Source organism: Psittacula echo, assembly GCF_963264785.1.
Source record: "Psittacula echo genome assembly, chromosome: 3".
Lineage (NCBI taxonomy): Eukaryota > Metazoa > Chordata > Aves > Psittaciformes > Psittacidae > Psittacula > Psittacula echo.
The window spans coordinates 30,196,029-30,217,718 of NC_137736.1; the positions used below are offsets into that span (position 1 = coordinate 30,196,029).

A 21,690-nucleotide genomic window follows, 5' to 3' on the forward strand; every position below is an offset into this window, starting at 1 on the left:
AAACTCATCACCAGCCAGGTGCTGTGGTCCCCAAACCCCTCAGGCTGACCCCAGCCCTTCTGTTTTCTGAATTAATGCTATAACCAGCAGACTAAGTAATTTCCTTATGGCTTAGGCCGCTGCACACGATGAGTGAACACAGATCTCAGTACACATAAGGTGAGCTCCAAGCTGACCTTCTCAGTGAACCTCTGACAACTGCTGGGCCCTGCTCAAGTTTGGAGAGGAACCAGAGGCTGAAATGCACAAGCTGCAGGTTCATCAACTGGTCTTTCACACTGCCCTTCGACGGTGCAGCCTCCCATTGGTCCCACCAACTTCCCCACCTCCAGTCTCTTCTTCCCTCTCCCTCCTGTGTGTGCCAAGGGTGTTCAGTCACTTGGATCAGGTAGACTATAATGCTGGAAAGTTAACACTGCAACAGTAACTAACCCAGGAAATATACATATATATGTATGCACTTATAAAGGAAATATTTTCTGCCAGCTTAGTGAGCTAAACTAACTCACTGGGAGGTGAAGTGATCACCACAGACAGTACAAAGGAAGCAGCAGAAGCAGACAGCCAGAGAGGGTGAAAAGAGCTTGGTTATGCTGCAGCAAACTGCTCATCAGACCAGCTGTCCTGTGCACTGCGCCCTCAGAACATCTTGACTGAGCAAGAGACCATAATGCAAGCTGGTGGCAAATGCTGCTTCACAATTTACCTTCTAATCAACTGCTCATTCCCACCTCTTGCACCAGCTTGCTTACAGTCACAGAGTGAGCTGGATCAGAAAATTACATGAGGGCTGGGGAGGAGAAGAGATGCATGCCTCTCCATGCTTTTTTTCCTATGTGGATGAGTTTCCAGAGGGAATTCACCATGCCAATTGTGCAGGTAGCCCTGCTGGTGCAACAGAAGGTAAAAACAAACAACAAAAAAAAAACCAGCCATGGCACCTAAATTGGCAAAATGGACAAACACAACCATGGAACTAGAAGTTTAGGCTAGAGCAGCATTAGACTCATCCTGAAGGAAAACAACACAACCTTAGAGAACATTTTTCCTCAGATTTCAATACCATCAAAAGTTGCTTAAGGAGTTGAGAGACCTCCACAATCAGGTGGCATTCCTGATTTTTAGTTATAGCTTTGGGTTTAAATAAGCTGCTTTCGCTTATGTGTTTTATTTAAGACTAATTCATGGCTCTCACCCAGCCATGTACTGTGGTGTATCAGATCACTTTAAGAAACAAAATCAAACAAGAGAAGTCATTATTATCTATGTTTCACTCCTGCAGAAATCATAGCATCAGGCTGAAGGCCTGAATCAGAGCTGAGAATAAAACATACATCTCTCATGGCCTGAACTGAGGCTTTGCAGAAGAGGCAAACAGCCAGATTGTGCCTTTCCTAGGCAAAACATTACCTCAACTTCAGCTGCTAAAAATAAATAGGGTAATAAACTTTTACAGCCATCCTTGAAGTACTAATTTTTTTTTTGCTTTAAGCTCCATGTAGGAAGCTGTGTCTTTCACCACTAATGCCCCAGCTGAAGCTACTAGGTGAGAACCCGAATGAATGGGGAAAGTGAAATGCCCATTCTGTGTTACTATTTCGGTTATACACACAACGTAGTTAAATAAGTATTAATTTTACTGATTAATTTCAGGTACCTACCGGATAGACTAAAAAAAAAAAAAAAAAAAGAAGAGGGCCAACGTTAAAGTTAGTAAGCCCCAAACTTCACAAACAGCAGGGAAAGAATCAAAGTGAGTCAAAGTCCAAAACAAAATAGGCTGAAAGTTTTATATTTACTTAAAAGCAAATATTTCATCACTTTTCCAAAATCAAACAGAGCAGAAAAAAAAAGTAGGTGTAAAAGGGACATGCTTTTAAAAATACTTTTAAGTGCAGTACATTTAAAAATGCTACACATCAGGCTCCCCAGAAGTAAATCTGAGCAGGAGATAGCAGTTAAAACATATACGAATAAGCTGTTTGCAACTATATCTTCACAGATTCCTTCAAAGCCACAGGTATGGGTCAGAGCAGGAGCCGGGCTAAGCCACAGCCGCCCGGAGGTTCAGACGAGGCCCGCTCACACAGATCCCTATGGCGGATCCAGCCGGGCCGGCCGCCATTTTACAGCGCGAGCAGCGGGCAGCACATGGCCCCGCCGCCACCTCGCCCCTCTTGCTCCGCCGCCAAGTCCGGCGGGGGAGAAGTTGGCTGCGGGCAGCGATACCAGCACCGACGGCCCATGGAGCCCGCCCTTCTACAGAGCGAAAGAAAAACTTACTTTCCTTGAGGGGGATTTTAAGGAGCGGGAGAGCATCCTCCGCCGCGCCGCTAACGAAAACTACAGTACCCAGTGCACACCGCGACATGGCGGTGGGTCGGGCCGGGGGCGGGCGCCGGCAAGCGGAACGGGAAGGAGGGAAGGAGGGAAGAAGGGAAGGAGGGAGGGAGGCAAGGAAAGAGGGAGGGAGGGAGGAAGGAAGGGAGGGAAGGAAAGAGGGAGGGAGGAAGGGAGGAAGGGAGGGAGGAAGGAAGGAAGGAAGGGAAGAAGGGAAGGAGGAAGGGAGGGAAGGAAGGAGGGAGGGAGGAAGGAAGGGAGGGAGGAAGGAAGGGAGGGAGGAAGGGAGGGGGGAAGGGAGGAAGGAAGGGAGGAAGGAAGGGAGGAAGGGAGGGGGGAAGGGAGGAAGGAGGGGAGGCAGGAAGGGAGGGAGGAAGGGAGGGAAGGAGGAAGGAAGGGAGGAAGGAAGGGAGGGGGGAAGGGAGGAAGGAGAGGAGGAAGAAAGGGAGGGAGGAAGGAAGGGAGGAAGGGAGGGGGGAAGGGAGGAAGGAGGGGAGGAAGGGAGGGAGGAAGGGAGGGAGGAAGGGAGGAAGGGAGGGAGGAAGGAAGGAAGGAAGGAGGGGAGGGCGGGCGGGCGGGCAAGCAGTGCATGCATGTGCCAAGTTTGGAGGCTCACTAATTGGCTTTTGCATGTAAACTGTTCAAGTCTATAAATATCTTCCGCTGGGGGCGGCTGCTGCCTGGGGAGCATGCCGAGCGGAGCCGGGAACATGCTAGAGCCGGCCAAAAACCCGTCTCTGTATGTAGGTTATTGTTTTTTTTCCTTTTGGGTGTCGTGCTCCACAAGCTATATGTGATGGCTTATGAAGTTGGCTGGACTTGACTGTGCAAAGATTCATTTTGTTTCCATGTCCTCACAGAGGGGATTCTCCTACTGGGTAGGAGCAATTCCTTAGTTTGTAGCACATTGAACTGTCTACTTCATGAACCCAAAGAACATTGGACAACATTTAGTCCAGTTTAGCATTACAATTTTGCAACAATACTGTTAATAAAACCAGATTTGAGCCATAGTTTTGCTTCCTCCCCCCTCAAGAGCTATAATGTGAAAATCTCACTGTTCTTTGTAAATTAGGTTATGAAATAAAGATTCAGTAAATCTCATTTGCGTATTTAAGCACCCCTTTGATTCATGCTTTAAAAGGGAATGGCCACATGAATGAATGCTCTAAGTAGCATCCTGATAGCAGCAGAACTGCTATTAGTAAAGTTCTACAATTGTTATGTCTACCAATCAAACACTAAATGCATCCCAAACAATCCTTGGCCTTGACAAGATGAAGGTAAAATATTAATCTGAAAACTATGCAACACCTAACTGAACAAAAGTGTTTAACTCAAGGGGGTTTTATACAGCCAACAGAGATGGGAATGGATAGCAACAACAGTTTTTCTCGTGCAGGGCTGTGGATCCTCATTTGTATGGGAAGTGATTTTTGTATTTATCACTTTGTGTCCATTTTTAAGGAAAACATGCAGCATGTGCTAAAATCCTTCTCTGGTTTTTTTTTTTTTTTTTCTTTTTTTGTACCTTCCTTCATGATTTGCCTTGTGTAGATGGAGGCCTATGCTGGTCGTGGTATCAGTGTAGCAAAGTTACTGTGAATTAATTAACTGCAGATGAAAATGGTCTGTTTCTGGATGGCAGAGAGGTTTGTGCTGTGGGTTTGCCATGGCCCGCATCAGAGGTGTGGTCCGCAACTGGAACAGCTTTTCTGTCTGAAGCCCCTAACACAGGCTAAATTACATTGGTGAAACCTACTGTTTTTTTGAGTACAGTTCTGGGGCTTCTTATTTGGAAGGGGTGAATTACCATCCCATCCTGCCTTTGCAGCTTTGTGTTAGGGCAAGGCCTACATAGAATATCACTAGTTGGTTCTAGGTAAAAGTATGCCTGGTTTAGACAAGGCCACTTGCATCACGGGAATCTTAAGTATGTCTGAAACTGTTCAAGTGAAACATTTTCAGTCTTTAGCTCACTGAATAACAGAAATTATGTATGGTATTCTACTAGAAAGATCTAAAAGTTTTCAGTGTTGGCCTGGCACGCAAGATATGTGTTATTTGTGAAAGGGCAACTTAAATGGAGCTGCTTTCTATTTTAAATGTAATAAATTATCTGTGACATAGAAGTAAGCAAATTGATCCAAGTATGAGATCCATTATTTTTCCAAAGTTAATATTAATGCAGACCACCTCCCAGCAACATGCAGTAAAGAACAACGCTGCTTTTAAAGGGGCTTGGAAGGGTCTTTAAGACACAGTGAATTGAACATTGACAGTGCAAGTGAAGACTCCAGCAGGAGCTAAACACTTATACCTAGGGTTTTGAGGTATTTTAAATTTTCAGGTCAGCTAACCCCCCTAAGTTACTCCATCATGACACCAGAAGAAACAATAGCCAGGTTGCTTGGGGCTTTGAGCAACCTGGTCTAGTGGAAGGTGTCCTTGCCTGTGCCTGGGGGGTTGGAACTGGATGAACTTCAAGGTCCCTTCCAACCCAAACCATCCTGTGAGTCTATGAAGAGTCTTCCAGCTGTAGGATTATTTGGTTTAATGGGACATGACAAAGTCATATTTGTACATATATGTATCAAAATGTATGTATATATTAATATATATACACATCTATGAATATATCAATATATCGATATATCTTTATCTATATCTATGATTGAGAGTTGGTTTTGGGGCAGCATGAAGGGAGTCTCCAGGGTGGTTGTCCAGGGGACACACTGATTTTGGTGCATTCCAATAGAACACCTCGGAGAAGACACTGCTTTGCCGGTGGGTTGAGGCCGGGCCGGCTTTCACTCTGGTGCCATTTATTTCATTCGGGGCATTTCATTGGCGGCGTTTCACTCTTCTCTTTCTTTGTTCCTTTAATTTTCCTTCCACCCCGCGGGGCGCCTAGCCCTGCAGACAACCCCCGAAGCACATGTGCGTGTCACAGGCAGCCTGCTCTCCCGGCGGAGGGGGAGGGCGCCTTTCGCATGGAGCCGCTCGGTAGCTGAGGGCAGCGCCGCGCCGGGCCGGGTCCTGTGATGCAGCACTCGTGTGCGGGCAGGCCCCCCTGCTAGGCGCTGCCTGCGCTCAGCGCACGGGGCGGTGGAGACGAGGGGCTTGGCCCCGCTCCATGGAGACCAATGGCATCGCTTCCACCCACCCCCACCGGCCCCGAGCCTGCCGGCACCCACAGCTACACGCTGCAGCCCACCATGGCCCCACCGCCGCCGCCGCTCCAGCCGTCGGCGAGGTGAGTGCGGGCCGCCGGGCTTCTCCGCGGAGGCCCAGACGGCTCCGGTAGAGCGCGGTGGGGGAAGCGGGGAGGAAGGGTGAGCGGGTGGCTGGGTGTGGTGAAGAACGGGGGACAGGGCCGCAGGAACCCGCAGTCACCGGCCACCATGGTGCCCTCCACGCACTCCCCCTTCTTTTCCTCCCCTCCCCCGGGGGCTCAGGCGCAGGTTTTCGGTGTACGGGGTGCGAGAGGGGCCGAGAACGGCGGAGGGGGGAGAGCCATCGGTTTGTGTGTGTGGACAGAGCGGCAGTTAACGGTTTCATCCGGGGGGGTGTGGGGGGCCCGCCGGGGCTTTACCCCGGATGGGGGGGTGGGGTGGGGAGCGCCGGGAGGCGCGTGGGGATGGCGGCGGGAAGGGGGGGGGGGGCGGCGAGTGCAACAACATGGCGGCGCACTCGTGCGGGGGGAGGGCGGGCGGCGAACTTCTCCGAGACACGAGACATTTCCCCCCCCCCCACGTAACCGCCGGAAGCCAGACATGGGCTGGCGCTCTATGGCTCCTGCTTAGCGCTAGAGCGGCCGCCCGGAGGCCCGGGTTGGCCCTCCCTCCGCTACCCGTCCGTTAGAGGGCAGCCAATGGCGAGAGGGCGTACAGCGAAGACGTCAGCAAGCGTCCTGGGCTTCTTGTTGCCGCGGTGCCTTGTGGGGTATCGGAGGCCTCGCGTCTCGGCAGGAAGGAAAGCGGGGCGGCGGGGGGGGCAAGGAGAGGGGGAGTCTGTCGGGTGCTGCAGAGCTGTCATGGCGACTAATATCGAGGAGATCTTTCGGTCCTTTGTGGTTAACAAATTCCGGGAAATCCAGGAAGAGCAGCAGCAACAGCACGGCGGGTAATGAGCCTGCCCGGGGTGGCGAGGGAGATCGCGCGGCCGTGGCCTCTCGCGCGGGGAGAGGAGGGGTGTACGGGCAGAGGGGAAGTGCGCGGGTCCCGCCTCGGCGCGGATGGAAGGAAGAAAGGAAGGAAGGAGGGAGGGAGGGAGGGAAGAAACAAAGAAAAAGAAAGAAAGGAGAGGGGCTGGGGCCTCGGCCTGTTGCGAGTCGTTTCGGCGTCAACATGGCGGGACTCGGGGGGCCACGGCGGGGGGGGGGGGGGGGGGGGAGAGAAGGGGCGGGAGGGCTGTCTCGTGGCGACCGCGTACCCCTTTTCACTCACGGGTTTTCGGCGTTAGTCTCTTGTGCTGGGGCAAGAGGGGAAGGGGCGAGCGCCTGTTAGATTGCTCTTGCCGATCTCTCTGCGTTTAAGCTCGCTTAGTTCTTCCTAGCCTTATCTCGCAAAGCAGAGCCTACTGGAGAAGATTGAGTGATGGGTGCTTATTTTCTGAGGGTAGCCTATACAAGTTCTTGCATAAAGCACGGAGGCTGTGGCACATTCAAGACCACGTTTTCCTCCCTTGCGCCTAATACTTAGTTGTCACTATGTGTTCTGTTGCGAGTGTATGAAACATAAACAAAAAATAGATTATTTGCTAAAAGTATGGCTTCTTCAGGAGGCTAAAATGACGTTTTGAAGGGTTGAGTATAATAAATGCTTATGAATAAAAAAGGTCCAAAAAAAGCTCAAAATTGCTTGTATTATGTTGATATTTTTTTTGGTTAGTGGAAAGGTAGAAGGCCAGCCCAATGGTGACACAATCCCAGCTGAGCAAGCCAACCCTTCAGATGACACTGTTGCTGGTGCTGGGAGTCGTCAGAATGATCAGATAGTGCAGAAAATAGAGGAAGTGCTCTCTGGAGCCCTTGATACAGAGCTGCAGTGCAAATCAGGTAAATGAAAACATATTTGGCAAACATGTTCGTGTTTAAGAAGGTTGTCATAGTTCTTAAAATGGAATAATTTTTACAGAGATGAAAAATAGTTTTCAGTACTGCTCCTCTCAATGAGCTTCATCTGTGAAGTGTGCTGATTGTAATGTTTAAGTTTCTTTTTATTTACTCGAATTTACAACCATAGATGGACAGAGAAGTACATAATTTAAAAACTTAAGCTGTTTATTTGTATGAAAGCATTATTTAGTCTGCAAAAAAGTTACTTTTTTTCCATTACAGTAATGCTAAAATGTATAAATAATATTCATTTTTATATATATAATTGTACTTTATTTTGTATGTATCTACTTTAGGGCCTCAATGGACAGTTCTCGTTAACAAAGCTGGTACTGACAGAAATGCTGTGTTGTTTTGGATTGGTTTGCAAGATTATTTCTAAAAATCATTTATTAGACTTCAGAACTGTAATTAACTGTTCTGTCAGAGTAAGATGCTGTGTTGTTTTAAAACAAATAATGCAATTATCTTTAAAATGGTAGATACTCAAATTACATTCTTCCAAAGGTTAAGAATTTTTTTTGTCATAATCTTAAAACTTCAATAAATTACTGGATTTATTATGACAAAAAGTTGAGTATCAGTATCCCTTCTCATGAGACTGTCATTTTTGTACATTTCTGGGAGAGTTAGGGAGTTGAAGGCTCTGATTATTGCATTTTTAATGTTTTTGAGTTGAATCATAGATAACTGCTATGTGCTTGGTAAGTATAGTTCCAGAGGGACTTATCTTTTTTTCTGAGAGGCAGCATAGAAAATTTCAGAGATTCTGTTTTCCAAGGTTTTGGAACTGCTGTTTCTTTCTTTTGTATAGAGTGGCTTGTTTACCTTGATAATTTTCAACAGTCTTTCACTTATGTTGCACAAGCAGCACTTTTTGCTGGCATCTGGGGTACTTTTGTTCTTCTGTCGTGGAAGAATGAGGCAAGCTAACATGTTAATGAATGTAAGACATATTAATCTGTAAGTTAATAAACTTCACCTATGGTAAACGTTCCTACTGTTCATATCTGGAAAGGAGCTATTGTTGCTGTTGTGCAACAGAGGTTATCTGAAAAGGTGTGTAGAACAGGTCATTTGACACTGCTTCATTGTCCTTTTTTGTTACATTCACAGCAGGGATGGTGGAAGCACTATTTTTTAAGCTGTTTATTCCGTAAAAATGTGTGTTCTCAGAACTACCTTAGATACCTCTCTATAGAACTGTAAGTTACGTTAATTGAATAGGATTGCAGTATAAGTATTTTTTTTAAGTTAATTTGCACTGTTCACTTGAAAGAGTATGCTTTGAAATTACAGCAAGATTATAACTGAAGAATCCATATTGCTGCACTGACCAGTATAAATATAATCACTGAAGAAAATATGGAAGCAGACTTAAATATATAGCTTGTAGTTAACAGGAAATTACAAGCTGCCTTTAATAAAGTGGCTTTCTCCTCAAAAGAGCACCTCTTGTATGAAGACAGGCTGAGAAAGTTGGGTGTGTTCAGCCTGGAGAAGAGAAAGCTCAGGTGGGACCTTATTGCAGCTTTCCAATATCTGAAGGGGGCCTCCAAGAAATCTGAAGTGTGACTTTTTACAAGGGCATGTAGTGACAGGGCAAGGGATAACGGCTTTAAACTGAAAGAGGAGAGATTTAGATTAGATATTAGGAAAAAGTTCTTCCCTGTGAGGGGGGTGAGGCACTGAAACAGGCTGCCCAGAGAAGCTGTGGCTGCCCCATCCCTGGAAGTGTTCAAGGCCAGGTTGGACAGGGCCTTGAACAACCTGGTCTAGTAGAATATGCCTCTGCCTGTGGCAGGGAGGGTTGGAACTTCTGACCTTTAAGTCCTTTCCAACCCGAATCATTCTATGAAGCCATGGTACTAGATCCAAAGAAGGGTAAGAACCTAACACAGGTCAAATTCAGAGAGAAATGAGGTATAGAATTAAAAGAAAGCGATTGAAACGTAAGCCTTCCTCTTTTTTTTTTTTTTTCTTTTTGCCTCAGTGATTGCTTGTCCCTGCAGTTACCTGAATTTCTTAGTTACTTTCCTGTTTGAAGCAAAAGCTCTGTTAGGTACTTCCAGGTTTGCCTGTGCAGCTGCAGTCTGAGTAGCTGGTTGCCTGCAGTGCCTTAAAGCTTCTATGGGATTGGGGAAGTAGATGCTGTTTCCCAAAATTTGTTTGAAGCACTTTGTCAGTGAGAAACTTAATCAGTAAACACACTTATATAACTTCTAACACACAAGTAATACTGAGCATGCTCACAAGTTTAAGTATAGTAGGGAATAATGGGCTGGCCACATTTTATACCGTAAGCATACTACCACTTAGATAAGCTGTCTGGAAAATGGGAGTTCTTGTTTCATGTGCAGCTTGGTGTAGTTTAAAAGCACATCCCCACCCTCCTGAAAGAATGAACTGCACAGTTGAATATAGGTGGAAGTATATCCAACTACTTCTTGGGAGGAGTCATCTTCCCACTGGAACTGACCAAGAAGATTTCTTTAACTTTTTGAAAGAAGAAATAGTTATTTTTACTTCCAAATGACACCAGAGAAGGGGTAGAGGGCTGAAAAGGGAGTGTGTGCAATTTTGTATGGTAGTTTAGTGAAGAAAGCATGGGTTTCAAGTTTAATTTTTCTAACTCTGTCCATGGCTTGGTCACTAGTCTAAAAGAATTTCTGAAATGCTATTTTAATAAAATTTACAAGGAATATATTGTTTTTTCTAGATGTAGACAAAAATACTGTGAAAAATAGTTCTCAGCCTACAAAAAGAAGCTCTACTGCTGAAGATGAAATTCCTAGGAAAAAATCAAAGAAGAACAAGAAGCATAAAAGCAAGAAGAAGAAGAAAAAGAAGAAGAAAAGGAAGAAAGAGAAAAAGCATAAAAAGCAGCCAAAGGAGGCAAAGCTGAGTGCACGTCATGCAGACCGTGGGGACTCACAGACTGCTTCTCAGTTAATACCAGAGAAATCAAGCTCCAAATTGAGTGTACAGCATGGAGGAGTTGAAGGTGCAAATCTGGCTGTCCATACACAGCCGGAACTGTGCTTACAAACAAGTGAGGAGCTTGATAGACAAGCTTTAGGGCTTGTTTCTCATTCAGGAACTGATTCTCAGCAGTCTACAGAAAATCTTGGAAGTGAGAAGGGGACTTTGTTTGCAACAAATCCTCCATTTACTTTAGAAGGCAGTCAGTCTGATATCCAAGGAGATGCTAGTGTAGCTCAAACTAGAATTTGCACTAGAGAAGAACAAATTAAACAGTCTCATGACAATATTTATCCTATAGCTATTAATGTGAGTGAAAAGGGTGTTCTTGTTGATACTGGAAGTGATACTTCATCTAGCATCCTGTATGAAGTCGCCAATAAATCTGACATACAGAAAGATTCAACAGTAACTCTAGCTTCAGAGGTAATTGAGGCACTAAAAGGTTCAGAAGTTATTCTGAAATCTAAAGGCACTGGGGAAGTAAAAGCTTTGGATACAGCTCTTGAGTCTGAGTCCATGGAGGTGTTGACATATTCAGAAACATTTCTACCATCTGTGGCACAGAGGGCAGCAAAAGAAATGGAAGCAACTTCGGAGTCTGTGTATTCAGCAAGTAATGTGACAACTATTCCAAAATTTGCAAATCAAGCAGATCTGAGTACTGTGAATGTAGCTCACATGTCTGTGGCCATGGAAGAAGTGAGAATTCCGGAAGCAACTGAAAAACCTCTGCCTATGGGAAATGTGGAAAGATCTTTGGAATTAGGAGGTATGAGCAGAACTTCAGAGCCAGCCCTGAAACTCTCAGTTACATCTGATAACTTGAGAGTGATGCAGTGCAGTCCCATTGAGGGTTCAAGTGTCTTGAAGGCAGATACATCTTTGCAACATCCTTATACAGTGTCTGCAGCAACTGCTGTGATGCAGATGGAAATAAAAAGTGCCAATATGGCCCAGGGACCAGGAGCTGTTACAGAAGTGAAGGATATGGAACCAGCTAGAAGTTCTGGACATATGGAAAATGTGAAAACTTTGGAAGAAGCTTTGCAGCCAGTTGCTGTAGGAAAGCCCGAAAGTTTGGAAACAATCCTGAAACCTGTGGGTGTTGCAGCAAAAGACGTCACAGCAGCTCAAGAACATCTGCAAGCTGAAGTAGAATACGTGGAAGGTACCTCTGGTCCTGCAACAGTACTAAATGCATCAGGAGTGTTCCTACAGCCTGATGTCTTGACAGATACAAGAAGTGTGGATAGAACCCAGGAATCTACCCTTCCAGCAGAATTGACACATGTGAATGTGATTGCAGAGATAGAGGCTTTAAGATCAACTTTAGAACCTGTTGTCCAGACCTTTGCTCCCCAGACAGTTCCAGAAATCCAGATGGTGGAGGGTTTTAAAGGTCCACAAGCAACTACAGAAGTTGCAGCAATAACAGCAGTAAAAATTCGAGAAACAAGTCAAGCTACTCTGCAGCTGGAAAATACTAATGCTTTGGAAATTTCAGAATCTACTTTCAAGCCTGTTGCTGTAACAGCAAAAGATTCAGAAGGTACTTCATTACTGAGACGACAAGAGGAGCTGAGAGAATTAAGATATGAGGGTGAACCAAGTGTGAGAGGTCCCCTGTCTTTGCAGAAAGAAGGTGTGAGTGGCCTAGGAGGAGTCCTAAGACCAGTGGCTGTGGTGGAAGCAGAAACTTTGAAAACAATTTCATCATCTTTGCAAATGGAAGGTGTAAAAGCTTCTGAAGCTGTGCATTGTGGGACTGTGGCCAGAGGCTTAGCAGCAACAGTGGGTTCAACAGTGGTGTCAAAAGGTTCAGAGATAAATCTTGAGAGTATGGCAGTAGAGGTAGGCTCAGATGCCAGTCTGGCTATGAAAGTGGAAGCAAGTCCAGGGCTTCCTGCCTTAGAAAAAACATCGGAAAGGCCTCCTGAATCTGTGGTTGCACGTGTAAGCATGGAAGCGGTTAGAGAGTCTGATGCATTAGCAGGAATGATGCATTTGAAAACCACAGCAGATAGAGAACCAAAACATACAGAAGCAGTTGCAGAACCTCTTGGTGCAAACAAAACAGAGAGTTACATTTCACAGTCTCAGGTCATGGCACATACAAGAATGCCACAACCTGATACAGTAGGGGAGGTAAAAGATTCTGAACTAGCTATCAGTTCTGCCACCGTAGAAGTGAGGGATTTAGACAACTTGAAAGTTGAGGCAGTTGCAGAGGTAAAAGGTGTGGAAGTGAGATCAGAAACTTCACACTTAACACAGATGAAAAATTTGGAAATGGTTGTGGGTTTTGAAACAAGGGCCCTAATGGAAGGCATGGGAAGGACATTGGCATCTGAGGTGGTTAGGGAAATGAGATATTCTGAAGTTGCTCCAGAAGATTCAAACAAAGCAAAGGCAAGGAGTGAAGAAGCAGTATTAGAACCTCTGCAAACAGTGATGGTGCAGACTTTAGAAACAAGTTCAAAATCTATACAGGAACAGATAGTAGGTCATTCAGAAGCAGTATTAGAGCCTTTGCCCAGAGTGGAAGAAAAAATTATGGCATCCGAAATGGTGACAGAAGTAAGCAACTTGAGGGGAACTTTGGAATCCAAGATTTCGACAGATGTGAGAACTCAGGGACCTACTGTAGAGTATATAATTGCAACAAGGAAGACAAGCATGCAAAAAAACGAGCCCTCGCTTAGCGATGTCAAATATTTGGAAGAAGCTTCAGAAATGGAGAAAGCAGTGAATGCAAAATATTTGGAGCCAGCATCAGAAGCTGGAGAACTGGAGTTGGAAAGTATGAAAGAGTCTGCAACAGTAGAGGTGAAAGGTTCTGAAACAGTTGAAGCACCTGAGGTACACATGGATATCCAAGGAAATCGGGGGGCGATGAATGTTTTAGAGCATGTTTCAGAAGCTGTTCCAGAATCTTTGCATACTGAAAAGCAAGAAAATCTGCAAACCATTCCAGAAGCAAAAGCTGCTGCAGAATGGAAGAGTACAGAAGAAGCTCCAGAAATCCTGACTGCTGCTGAAGTGAAATCTTCTGAAGCAGGTCCAAAACTAAGGGACGTGAAACATTTGGAAACATCACTGGAACATGAAGTGGCAGCAGAAGTACCATATGCAGAAGGAGTGCAGTGTCAGCAGGTGGAGGATGTGAGAGCTCCAGGTCAAGCTCAGGAATGTGAGATACTGGTTGAGAAGAAAGATGCTGAGCAAAGTCAAACATCTGAGCCTTTTACAGCAGAAACAGCTTTCAGCTCTTCACATGCAGCAGATGAAAAAGAGACTCCTGAATCTGAAATAATCAGAGATGCAAAACAGTTGGAAGCAGCTCCAGCTGATGTGGCAGAAACAAAAGGTTTGGAAACAGTTTCTCTTCCCGACACTGTTGGAGAGCTGAAAGATACAGAAGCAGCTGTGGAGTTGGAGGCAGAGACAAAAGATTTGGAGGCAGAGACAAAAGATTTGGAAGCAGCTTCGGTACCTGAGACTGTTGCAGAAGCAGAGCCAGTACCTGTAGCAGAGGCAGGCCCGGCGGAAGTCATTCCACAGGCTGAGGCTGTCAAAGAAGCAACTCCAGAACGGGATTCAGAGAAAAGAGATTCAGAAACATCTGATGTACAACCTGATGTGGCGGCACGAATGAAGGAGACTCTGATGAGACTTGAGAAAGTTGTTGAAAAAAGTAGCCATAGAAGCAGTGATAAAAAACATGATGCAAAGAAACAAAAAAGGAGTCGCTCCAAATCTCAGTCCAGGTCTAGGAAGCGGAAGAAAAAATCAAGGTCACGTTCTACTTCTAGGCGTTTGACCTCTAAAAGAGCACGTTCTAGGAGCAGAAACTATTCAGATTCCAGAAAAAAGCATTCCAAATCTAGATCCCGGTCTGTGGAGAAGAGAGAGAGAAGAGTGTCTTCCCGGAGGTCTAGACGCAGACGTTCCAGGTCATCTGACCACTACAGGTCTAAATCCAGATCGGCAGAGAAGAGAGGGAGCAGATTGTCCAGACGCAGACGTTCCAGGTCATCTGACCACTACAGGTCTAAATCCAGATCAGTGGAAAAGAGACTGTCCTCCCGAAGGTCCAGACGGAGACGTTCCAGATCATCTGACCGCTACAGGTCTAAGTCACGGTCAGTGGAAAAGAGACTGTCTTCTCGAAGGTCTGGACGAAGACGTTCCAGATCTTCTGACCGCTACAGGTCTAAGTCCAGGTCAGTGGAAAAGCGACTGTCCTCCCGAAGATCCGGGCGCAGACGTTCCAGGTCATCTGACCGTTACAGGTCTAAGTCCAGGTCAGTGGAAAAGAGACTGTCCTCCCGAAGGTCTGGGCGTAGACGTTCCAGGTCATCTGACCGTTACAGGTCTAAGTCCAGGTCAGTGGAAAAGAGACTGTCCTCCCGAAGGTCTGGGCGTAGACGTTCCAGGTCTTCTGACCGCTACAGGTCTAAGTCACGGTCAGTGGAAAAGAGGGGGAGCAGGTTGTCCTCCTGGAGATCCCGCCGCAGACGTTCTGGGTCTTCTGACCGTTCTAAATCTAGATCCAGATCTTCAGAAAAGAGAGGAGGCAAAGAATACTCGTGGAGATTCAGACATAGAGGATCTGGTTCCTCTGATCGGTCAAAATCTAGGTCAAGATCTGTTGAGAAGAGAGGTCGGAAGGCATCTCTACGGAGATCTAAACGCCAGCGCTCGAAGTCCTCTGACCGTTACAAGTCTCGATCCAGATCAGTAGAAAAAAGAGATCGAAAGCAGTCTTCACGGAAGTCTAAACGTCAGCGCTCAAAGTCCTCTGACCGTTACAAATCTAGATCTAAATCAGTGGAAAAAAAGAAAGAGTCTTCACGAAAATCTAAGCGTCGCCGCTCAAAATCATCTGAACGTTACAAGTCTCGGTCTAGGTCTGTTGAAAAAAAGCGCAAGGAATCTTCAAAAAAATCCAAACGGAAACGTTCCAAGTCATCTGATAGCGTTAAGTCAAGGTCCAAATCTGTAGAAAAAAGAGGGAGTAAGTTATCCTCAATGAAGTGTAGTAGCAAGGGTGTGGAATCTTCTGAATGTCAGGATTCAACCCAGTGTCTTGAAGAAGGAGAAATTATTGAACAGTCTTCTGCCAGTGAAGACAGTCCCCGCAAATCCTCTAATGGTCCCATGTCAATGGCTTTGTCTGATGAAAGAGTAAACGGCCCAGAGCTGCCACCAGCATTTGATAGTGGGTTTTCCAAAACTTCTGACAGTCTTGAGAGCAGTTCCTCATGTGTTAAAGAAACAGCAGGTCTACAGCCTTCTGTTGTGTCCGAATTTGATAGCTCCAGAATCCCAGATGACCAGGAAAGATCACAGGTTTCAGAGCTTTCTGTGACATCTGGAAATGGATCATCTGAAAAAGTGGTGGCTCTGGATTCTTCACTACCTGAACTTACATGCTCCTCACCCAAGTCAAGATCCTCATCTATTGAAAAAAGAGGAGATCCAGAAACTTCTTCGGTAACAGAATTTCAGCTCTCTGCATCCCATGAAGATGAGTCAAGATCTACCTCTGTCAAAGAAATAGAGGGTCCAGAGCCTCTTCTGACACTTGAAAGTGGATGCTCTGTGTCTTCAGATGATTACAAGACAACCTCCTTAGCCTCCGGAAGAACAGAGGTTCAGGGGTCTTTGATGTCTGAAAGTGTACTCTCTGGCTTGTCTGATGGTCATGAATTGAGATGTACCCCAGCTGAAAAAACAGAGCCTCAGAACTTTTTACAAGTACCTGAAGGTGAATCTTCGAGGTTGGCTGACGTCCCTGAGTCAAGGTCACTATCTTCTGAAGCAGTGGAGGCTCAAAATTCTTTTCTAGCACCTGAAGTTCCATGCTCTGCATTCCCTGATGCCTGTGAATCAGCCTCCTTGCCTGTTGAAAAGGGCCAGATGCAGGAGCCTTCTCTGGCTTCTGACAGTGGATGCTTCAAATCTCCTGATGCATGTGAATCTGGATCCAGCTTTAATGCACAAACAGAGGAGCTTCTGTTGATGTCTGGAAGTGGGTCCCTCAGGTCACCCGATGGAAATGAACAGAGGTCTCTATCTGTTGAAAAAGTCAAGGCTCCAGATGTTTCCTTGCAAGCGGAATCCAGCCGTGTTGAGATCTTGGATGACCTCATTTCAGCATCATCATTTGGAAAAGTGCAAGAAGTTGTACTGACAACTGTAGGACAAAGCTGCAAGTCTTCTGGAGTTCATGAGTCCAGATCATCTGTTGACAAAGATGGTCTAACACTTCCACAAGTACTCGAAATTGAGTGCTCTGAACCTTCTGAAATGCATGGATCGAGATACCTGCCTGCTGGAAAAATAGAAAGTGCAGGATCTGTACTGATGTCTAGAAGTGGAATTCCTGTGTGCCATGATGGCCATATAACAAAACACAATTACTTTGAGAAAACAGAAGGTGCAGAACTGTTGTTGGCATCTGAACTTAGATGTTCTGTCTTCCCTGAAGGCTATGAATTGACATCCACTGCAGTTGAAAAAATGGAGATGCAGAGGCTGGAAAGTGGATTCTCAAAGTCTGCTGATGTTTGTGAAGCATTAGGCACACCTGTGGAAAAACTACAGGCCCCAGTGCCTTCGCTGACATCTGAAGGTGGGCTTTTCCTGTTGCCTGATAGTCATGAACTAAGACCTGTCCCTACTGAAGAAGTGGAGGTGCTAAAGTCATCTGAACTGAAATACGTTGCATCCCCAGATGACCACAAGTTGAGATCTGTCTATCATGAAGAAATACAGGTGCAGGAGCCACCTCTGATAGTGGAAAGCAGATGTTCAGTTTTGTCTGATGGTGATGAGTTGACGTCCACCTCTTTTGAAAAAGTTGAGGTAGAGGAGCCTTCTCAGTTGTCTGCAGATGAATACACAATTGGGCTTGATGGCCCAGAGCTGACATCAACCCCTGCTGAAAAAACAGAACTGCGGGAACTTTGTCGGATGTCTAAAGAAAGATGCTCTATGTCTATTGAGAGTGAGGAGTTGCGGACACCCCTAGTTGAAAAGATAGAAGTGCAAAAGCCTGCTCTGACATCTGAAAATGAATATGCTGTGTCTTGGGAAGGCCAGATGACATCTAGCTCTCCTGAAAAGGTAGAGATACAGGAGACTTCTGTAGTACCTGACAGTGAACATGCTGTGTCTTCTGAAGAACATGAATCGCTGTCTTCCTTTGCTGAAAAAACAGAGATACAGGAGCGTTCTTTGCTGTCTGAAAATGAATATGTTGTATCACCTCACAGCCAGGAGGTGGCAGCCAGCCCTGCTGAAAAAGAGGTGCAGGAGCCTTCTCTGACATCTGACAGTGGATATATCGTCTTCCCTGAAGGCCAAGGATTACAGTTTACCCTTGCTGAAAAAACAGTGGTGCAGGGACCTTCACTAATATCGGACAGTCAGTATGTTGCATCCCCCGAGGGTCAGGAGTTGCACTCTGCTGTCACTGAAAAAACAGAGGGGCAGGAATGTTCTTTGCTGTCTGAAAATGAGTATGATGTATCCCCTCAACATCGTGATTTAAGGTCCAGCCCTGTTGAAAAAGAAGAAATGGAGGAACCTTCTGAAACATCTGAAAGTGAAAGTTCAGTGTCCACTGATAGCCAAGAGCTGCAGTCTGCTGCTGTTGGAAAAACAGAGGTGCAGGAGTTGTCTTTGTCTGAAGGTGAATGCGCCATGTCCCCTGGAGGTCAGGAGCTGCAGTCCAGCCCTGCTGAAAAAGTAGAGGCAAAGGAATCTTCTCTGACATCTGAAAATGAACATGTTCTGTCCCCTCAAGAGCGTGAATCGCGGTTGACTTGTGATGAGAAAACAGAGGATATGAATTCTTCTTTGACATCTGAAAATGACAATCTTTTGTCTTTTGAGGGCCAGGATGTAAGATTCACAGCTGTTCAGAAAGCAGATACGCGGGAGCTTTCTCCAACTCCTGAAAATGAACATGCAGCATCTCCTTATGGCCAGGAATTGAGATTCTCTACTGTTGGAAAAGAAAGTGGTTTCGAAGTTTCAACGCTGAATGATAGCATCTCCATGTCACCTGATGACTTGAAAGCTATCCCTGCTGAAAAAATGGATGATGCAATGCCATCTTTAATTCCTGAAAGTGCATCTTCCATGTCCCCTGATGGCTACAGTGTAAAATCTGGTCCTGGTGAAGAAACAGGAGATCTAGAGCCCTCTTTGATATCTGAACGTAGACATTCTACATCCTCATATCAGGAAAGCCATGAGCTGAAATCTCCCATGGAGGAAGAAGGTCTAGAGTCTTCTTTGACTCCTGAACATAGACGATCTGTGTCTCCTGAGGGCCATGACCGAAAATCTATCATAGATGAAGAAATGGATGATCGGGAACCCTCTTTGACCTCTGAACATAGGCACTCCACGTCCCCTGATGAGCATGAGTCAAGATCTAGCGTTGGTGAAGAAGCAGAGTATCTGGAGCAGCCTTTGACAACAGAACGTAGATGCTCTGTGTCTTCTGATGAGCATGAGTCAAGGTCTACCGCTGGGGAAGAGGTAGAAGATGCAGAACCCTCCCTTACAGCTGAACGAAGAGACTCCACATCCTCTGATGAGCATGAGTCGAGGTCTACTGCTGGTGAAGATGCGGAAGATGGGGAGCCCTCTTTGACAGCTGAACGTAGACACTCCACATCCTCTGATGAATCAAGGTCTACAACTGGTGAAGAAATGGAGGATTTAGAACCTTCTTTGACAGCTGAACATAGACGCTCCGTATCTCCTGATGGCCGTGAATCAAGGTCAACCACTGGTGAAGAAGCAGAGGACCGGGAGTGCTCTCCAACAGCTCAGCGTAGACACTCCACATCCTCAGATGAATCTGAGTCAAGGTCTACTGCTGGTGAAGATGTGGATGATGTGGAGCCTTCCTTGACAGCTGAACGAAGAGATTCCACATCATCAGATGATCATGAGTCAAGGTCTACCACCGGTGAAGAAGCAGAGGATGTGGAACCCTCTTTGACAGCTGAACACAGACGTTCTACATCCCCTGATGGACATGAATCGAGGTCTACCACTGGTGAAGAAGTGGATGATGTGGAGCCTTCTTTGGCAGCTGAACGAAGAGACTCCACGTCATCAGATGAGCATGAGTCAAGGTCTACCACTGGGGAAGAGGGTGAGGATGGAGAGCCCTCTTTGGCAGATGAAGATAAACAAGATTCCATGCCTCTTGAGAGGTCGGACGAACAGGACTCTTCCTTTGTACCTGAAAGTAGACGTTCTGAGTCTTCTGAACGTGAAAAATCCAGATCCAGATCTGTTGATAAAATGTCTGACAAAGAGTCTTCACGGAGATCCATAAGCAGACACTCAAAGTCTCCTACTCACCAAAAGAGTCGATCCACATCTGTTGAAAAAGTGGCAGACAGAGAATCTTCACGGAGATCTAGACGTAGGCGCTCCAGGTCTACTGCTCACCCAAAGAGTAGATCCACATCTGTTGAAAAAACAACAGACAAAGAATCTTCACGGAGGTCTAGACGTAGGCGCTCCAGGTCCACTGCTCGCCAAAGGAGTCAGTCAACATCGGTGGAAAAAGTGGCAGACAAAGAATCTTCACGGAGATCTAGACGTAGGCGCTCCAGGTCCACTGCTCGCCAAAGGAGTCGATCCAAATCTGTTGAAAAAACAGCAGACAAAGAATCTTCACGGAGATCTAGAAGCAGACGCTCCAGGTCGTCTCAGCGCAGATCCCAGAGATACGATACAGAATCTCGTTCTAGACGGAATCGCTCCAGATCAGTAACACGGAGAAGAGCATCAAGATCAAAATCTAATCGTCGGTCTCGGTCTAGTTCGTTGTCACGTTCAAGGCATAGAAGGAGGAGTAGGTCAAGGTCAGCATCAAGGCGGCGGCGTTCTTTATCAAGAGACAGGCGTAAGAGATCGCAGAGAAACAGATCAAGATCTACTGATAGAAGAAGAAGAAGATCGGATTCAAGAGATCGTAGAATATCACTCAGACTACGGAGCAGGAGTCGAACACCTATTCGTCAAAGGCGATCAAGGTCAAGAGGAAGAAGACGGAGTTCTAGCAGGTCACCAATTCGACTTCGGCGATCAAGATCTTCAGGGAGAAGAAGATACAGCAGATCACCTGATCGTCGTAGATCAAGATCATCGGAATTTTCAAACAGGTCACCTAAACGTCTTACAGACTTGGGTAAGTGATAAGTTTATTTTCAGTATTTCCATGTTTAGATCGTAGTATATGTCTCTTGCATTCATAAAGAATTTCTTGGAAGACAGTTCGAGTGTTGCTTTCAGGCAGTGATTGCCTGTCGGAATTTCTATGTTGAAGCTGAATCAATGCTTGCTATTTGGGTGAAACTATTTAGAGCAGGTTATATCTTGGTTTTTGAGCTTTTATACAAAGGTAGTATGTTACAGTCTTGGGGAACATTGTTCACTCTGTCAGTAAAGGCCACATACTCTGTAAGAAACATAGGGATTTCTAGTTTTACTGAGAACAAAATGGGCATGAAAGAACACTGGAAAGTAAGTGACAGTTGGAGAGTTCTTAGACGTGTCGTCAGCTGTAATGCTTGCTTATTTGTTTCCTTTACTCTTTCTGTATTGCCTCTTTCTCATGGTAAAAACTTAATAACCAGAGAAAGAGAATCCCTGTGGTTTCCTTAGGTAGTAAATTACACAAGGAGAAAGCAGGTTTTGAGAGGTGAGCTCTTGTACAGCATGTGAGGAAGCTTCTTTTTTGCGGACCTCGGGTTCTGATCCTTTTAGTCCTGTCTCATAAAGTTCCTATGAAAGCCCCTTCACCAGAGAAGCATTTTTGTACAGAACATAACAATTAATGAGAGTCCTTGAATCTGCCTTCATGCTTTGATTATGCAGCAAGTCTGTGTTCATATATTTCTATTGCTTCAGAAGCAAGGGAATGTTCCCCTTTTAGGATTTTTTTAAAGCTGAATGCTTGCAGAGATAGTGGTAACTCATTTACTTGCAAACTGGCAGATCAAGCAAGACATACTTCATTTTCATCCCATATTTCTGTGATAGGACCACATGTATTTTCTTAATAAAGCAAAATACTGTTTTATTAACAGTTTTGCATATAATTTTATTTTATGGAAGTGCACATCTTACTCAATATTTTTCTGTTGGTTGATAGTAGCGTTCAGGTTACTTACAGGGAGACTTGCAGGGATTTCCTCAAGACCTTT

At 45.6% G+C, this 21,690-nt stretch overlaps 2 protein-coding genes across 9 annotated transcripts in view; one reads left to right on the forward strand and one right to left on the reverse strand.

Moving 5' to 3' along the window:
- GART (phosphoribosylglycinamide formyltransferase, phosphoribosylglycinamide synthetase, phosphoribosylaminoimidazole synthetase) overlaps positions 1-2,397 on the reverse strand; it is a 40,658-nt gene extending 38,261 nt beyond the window's left edge. For both annotated transcript variants that reach the window (XM_080613608.1, XM_080613607.1), the window contains exon 1: positions 2,284-2,397. The gene's annotated coding sequence lies outside the window, so the exon portion shown is untranslated. The remainder of the gene's footprint in view (positions 1-2,283) is intronic.
- A 2,933-nt stretch (positions 2,398-5,330) lies between these two features.
- SON (SON DNA and RNA binding protein) overlaps positions 5,331-21,690 on the forward strand; it is a 43,306-nt gene continuing 26,946 nt past the window's right edge. For 4 of the 7 annotated variants that reach the window (XR_013956430.1, XR_013956431.1, XM_080613288.1 and 1 more), the window contains exons 1-3: positions 6,302-6,465; positions 7,233-7,399; positions 10,179-20,672. Coding sequence is in view for 4 of the 7 variants with exons in the window: in XM_080613288.1 (XP_080469414.1) it covers positions 6,377-6,465; positions 7,233-7,399; positions 10,179-20,672 (10,750 nt within the window). In the remaining 3 variants the exon portion in view is untranslated. Of the gene's footprint in view, positions 5,597-6,301; positions 6,466-7,232; positions 7,400-10,178; positions 20,673-21,690 lie in introns of those variants that run through there. The other 3 variants (XR_013956432.1, XM_080613286.1, XM_080613287.1) reach the window with 2 other exon arrangements.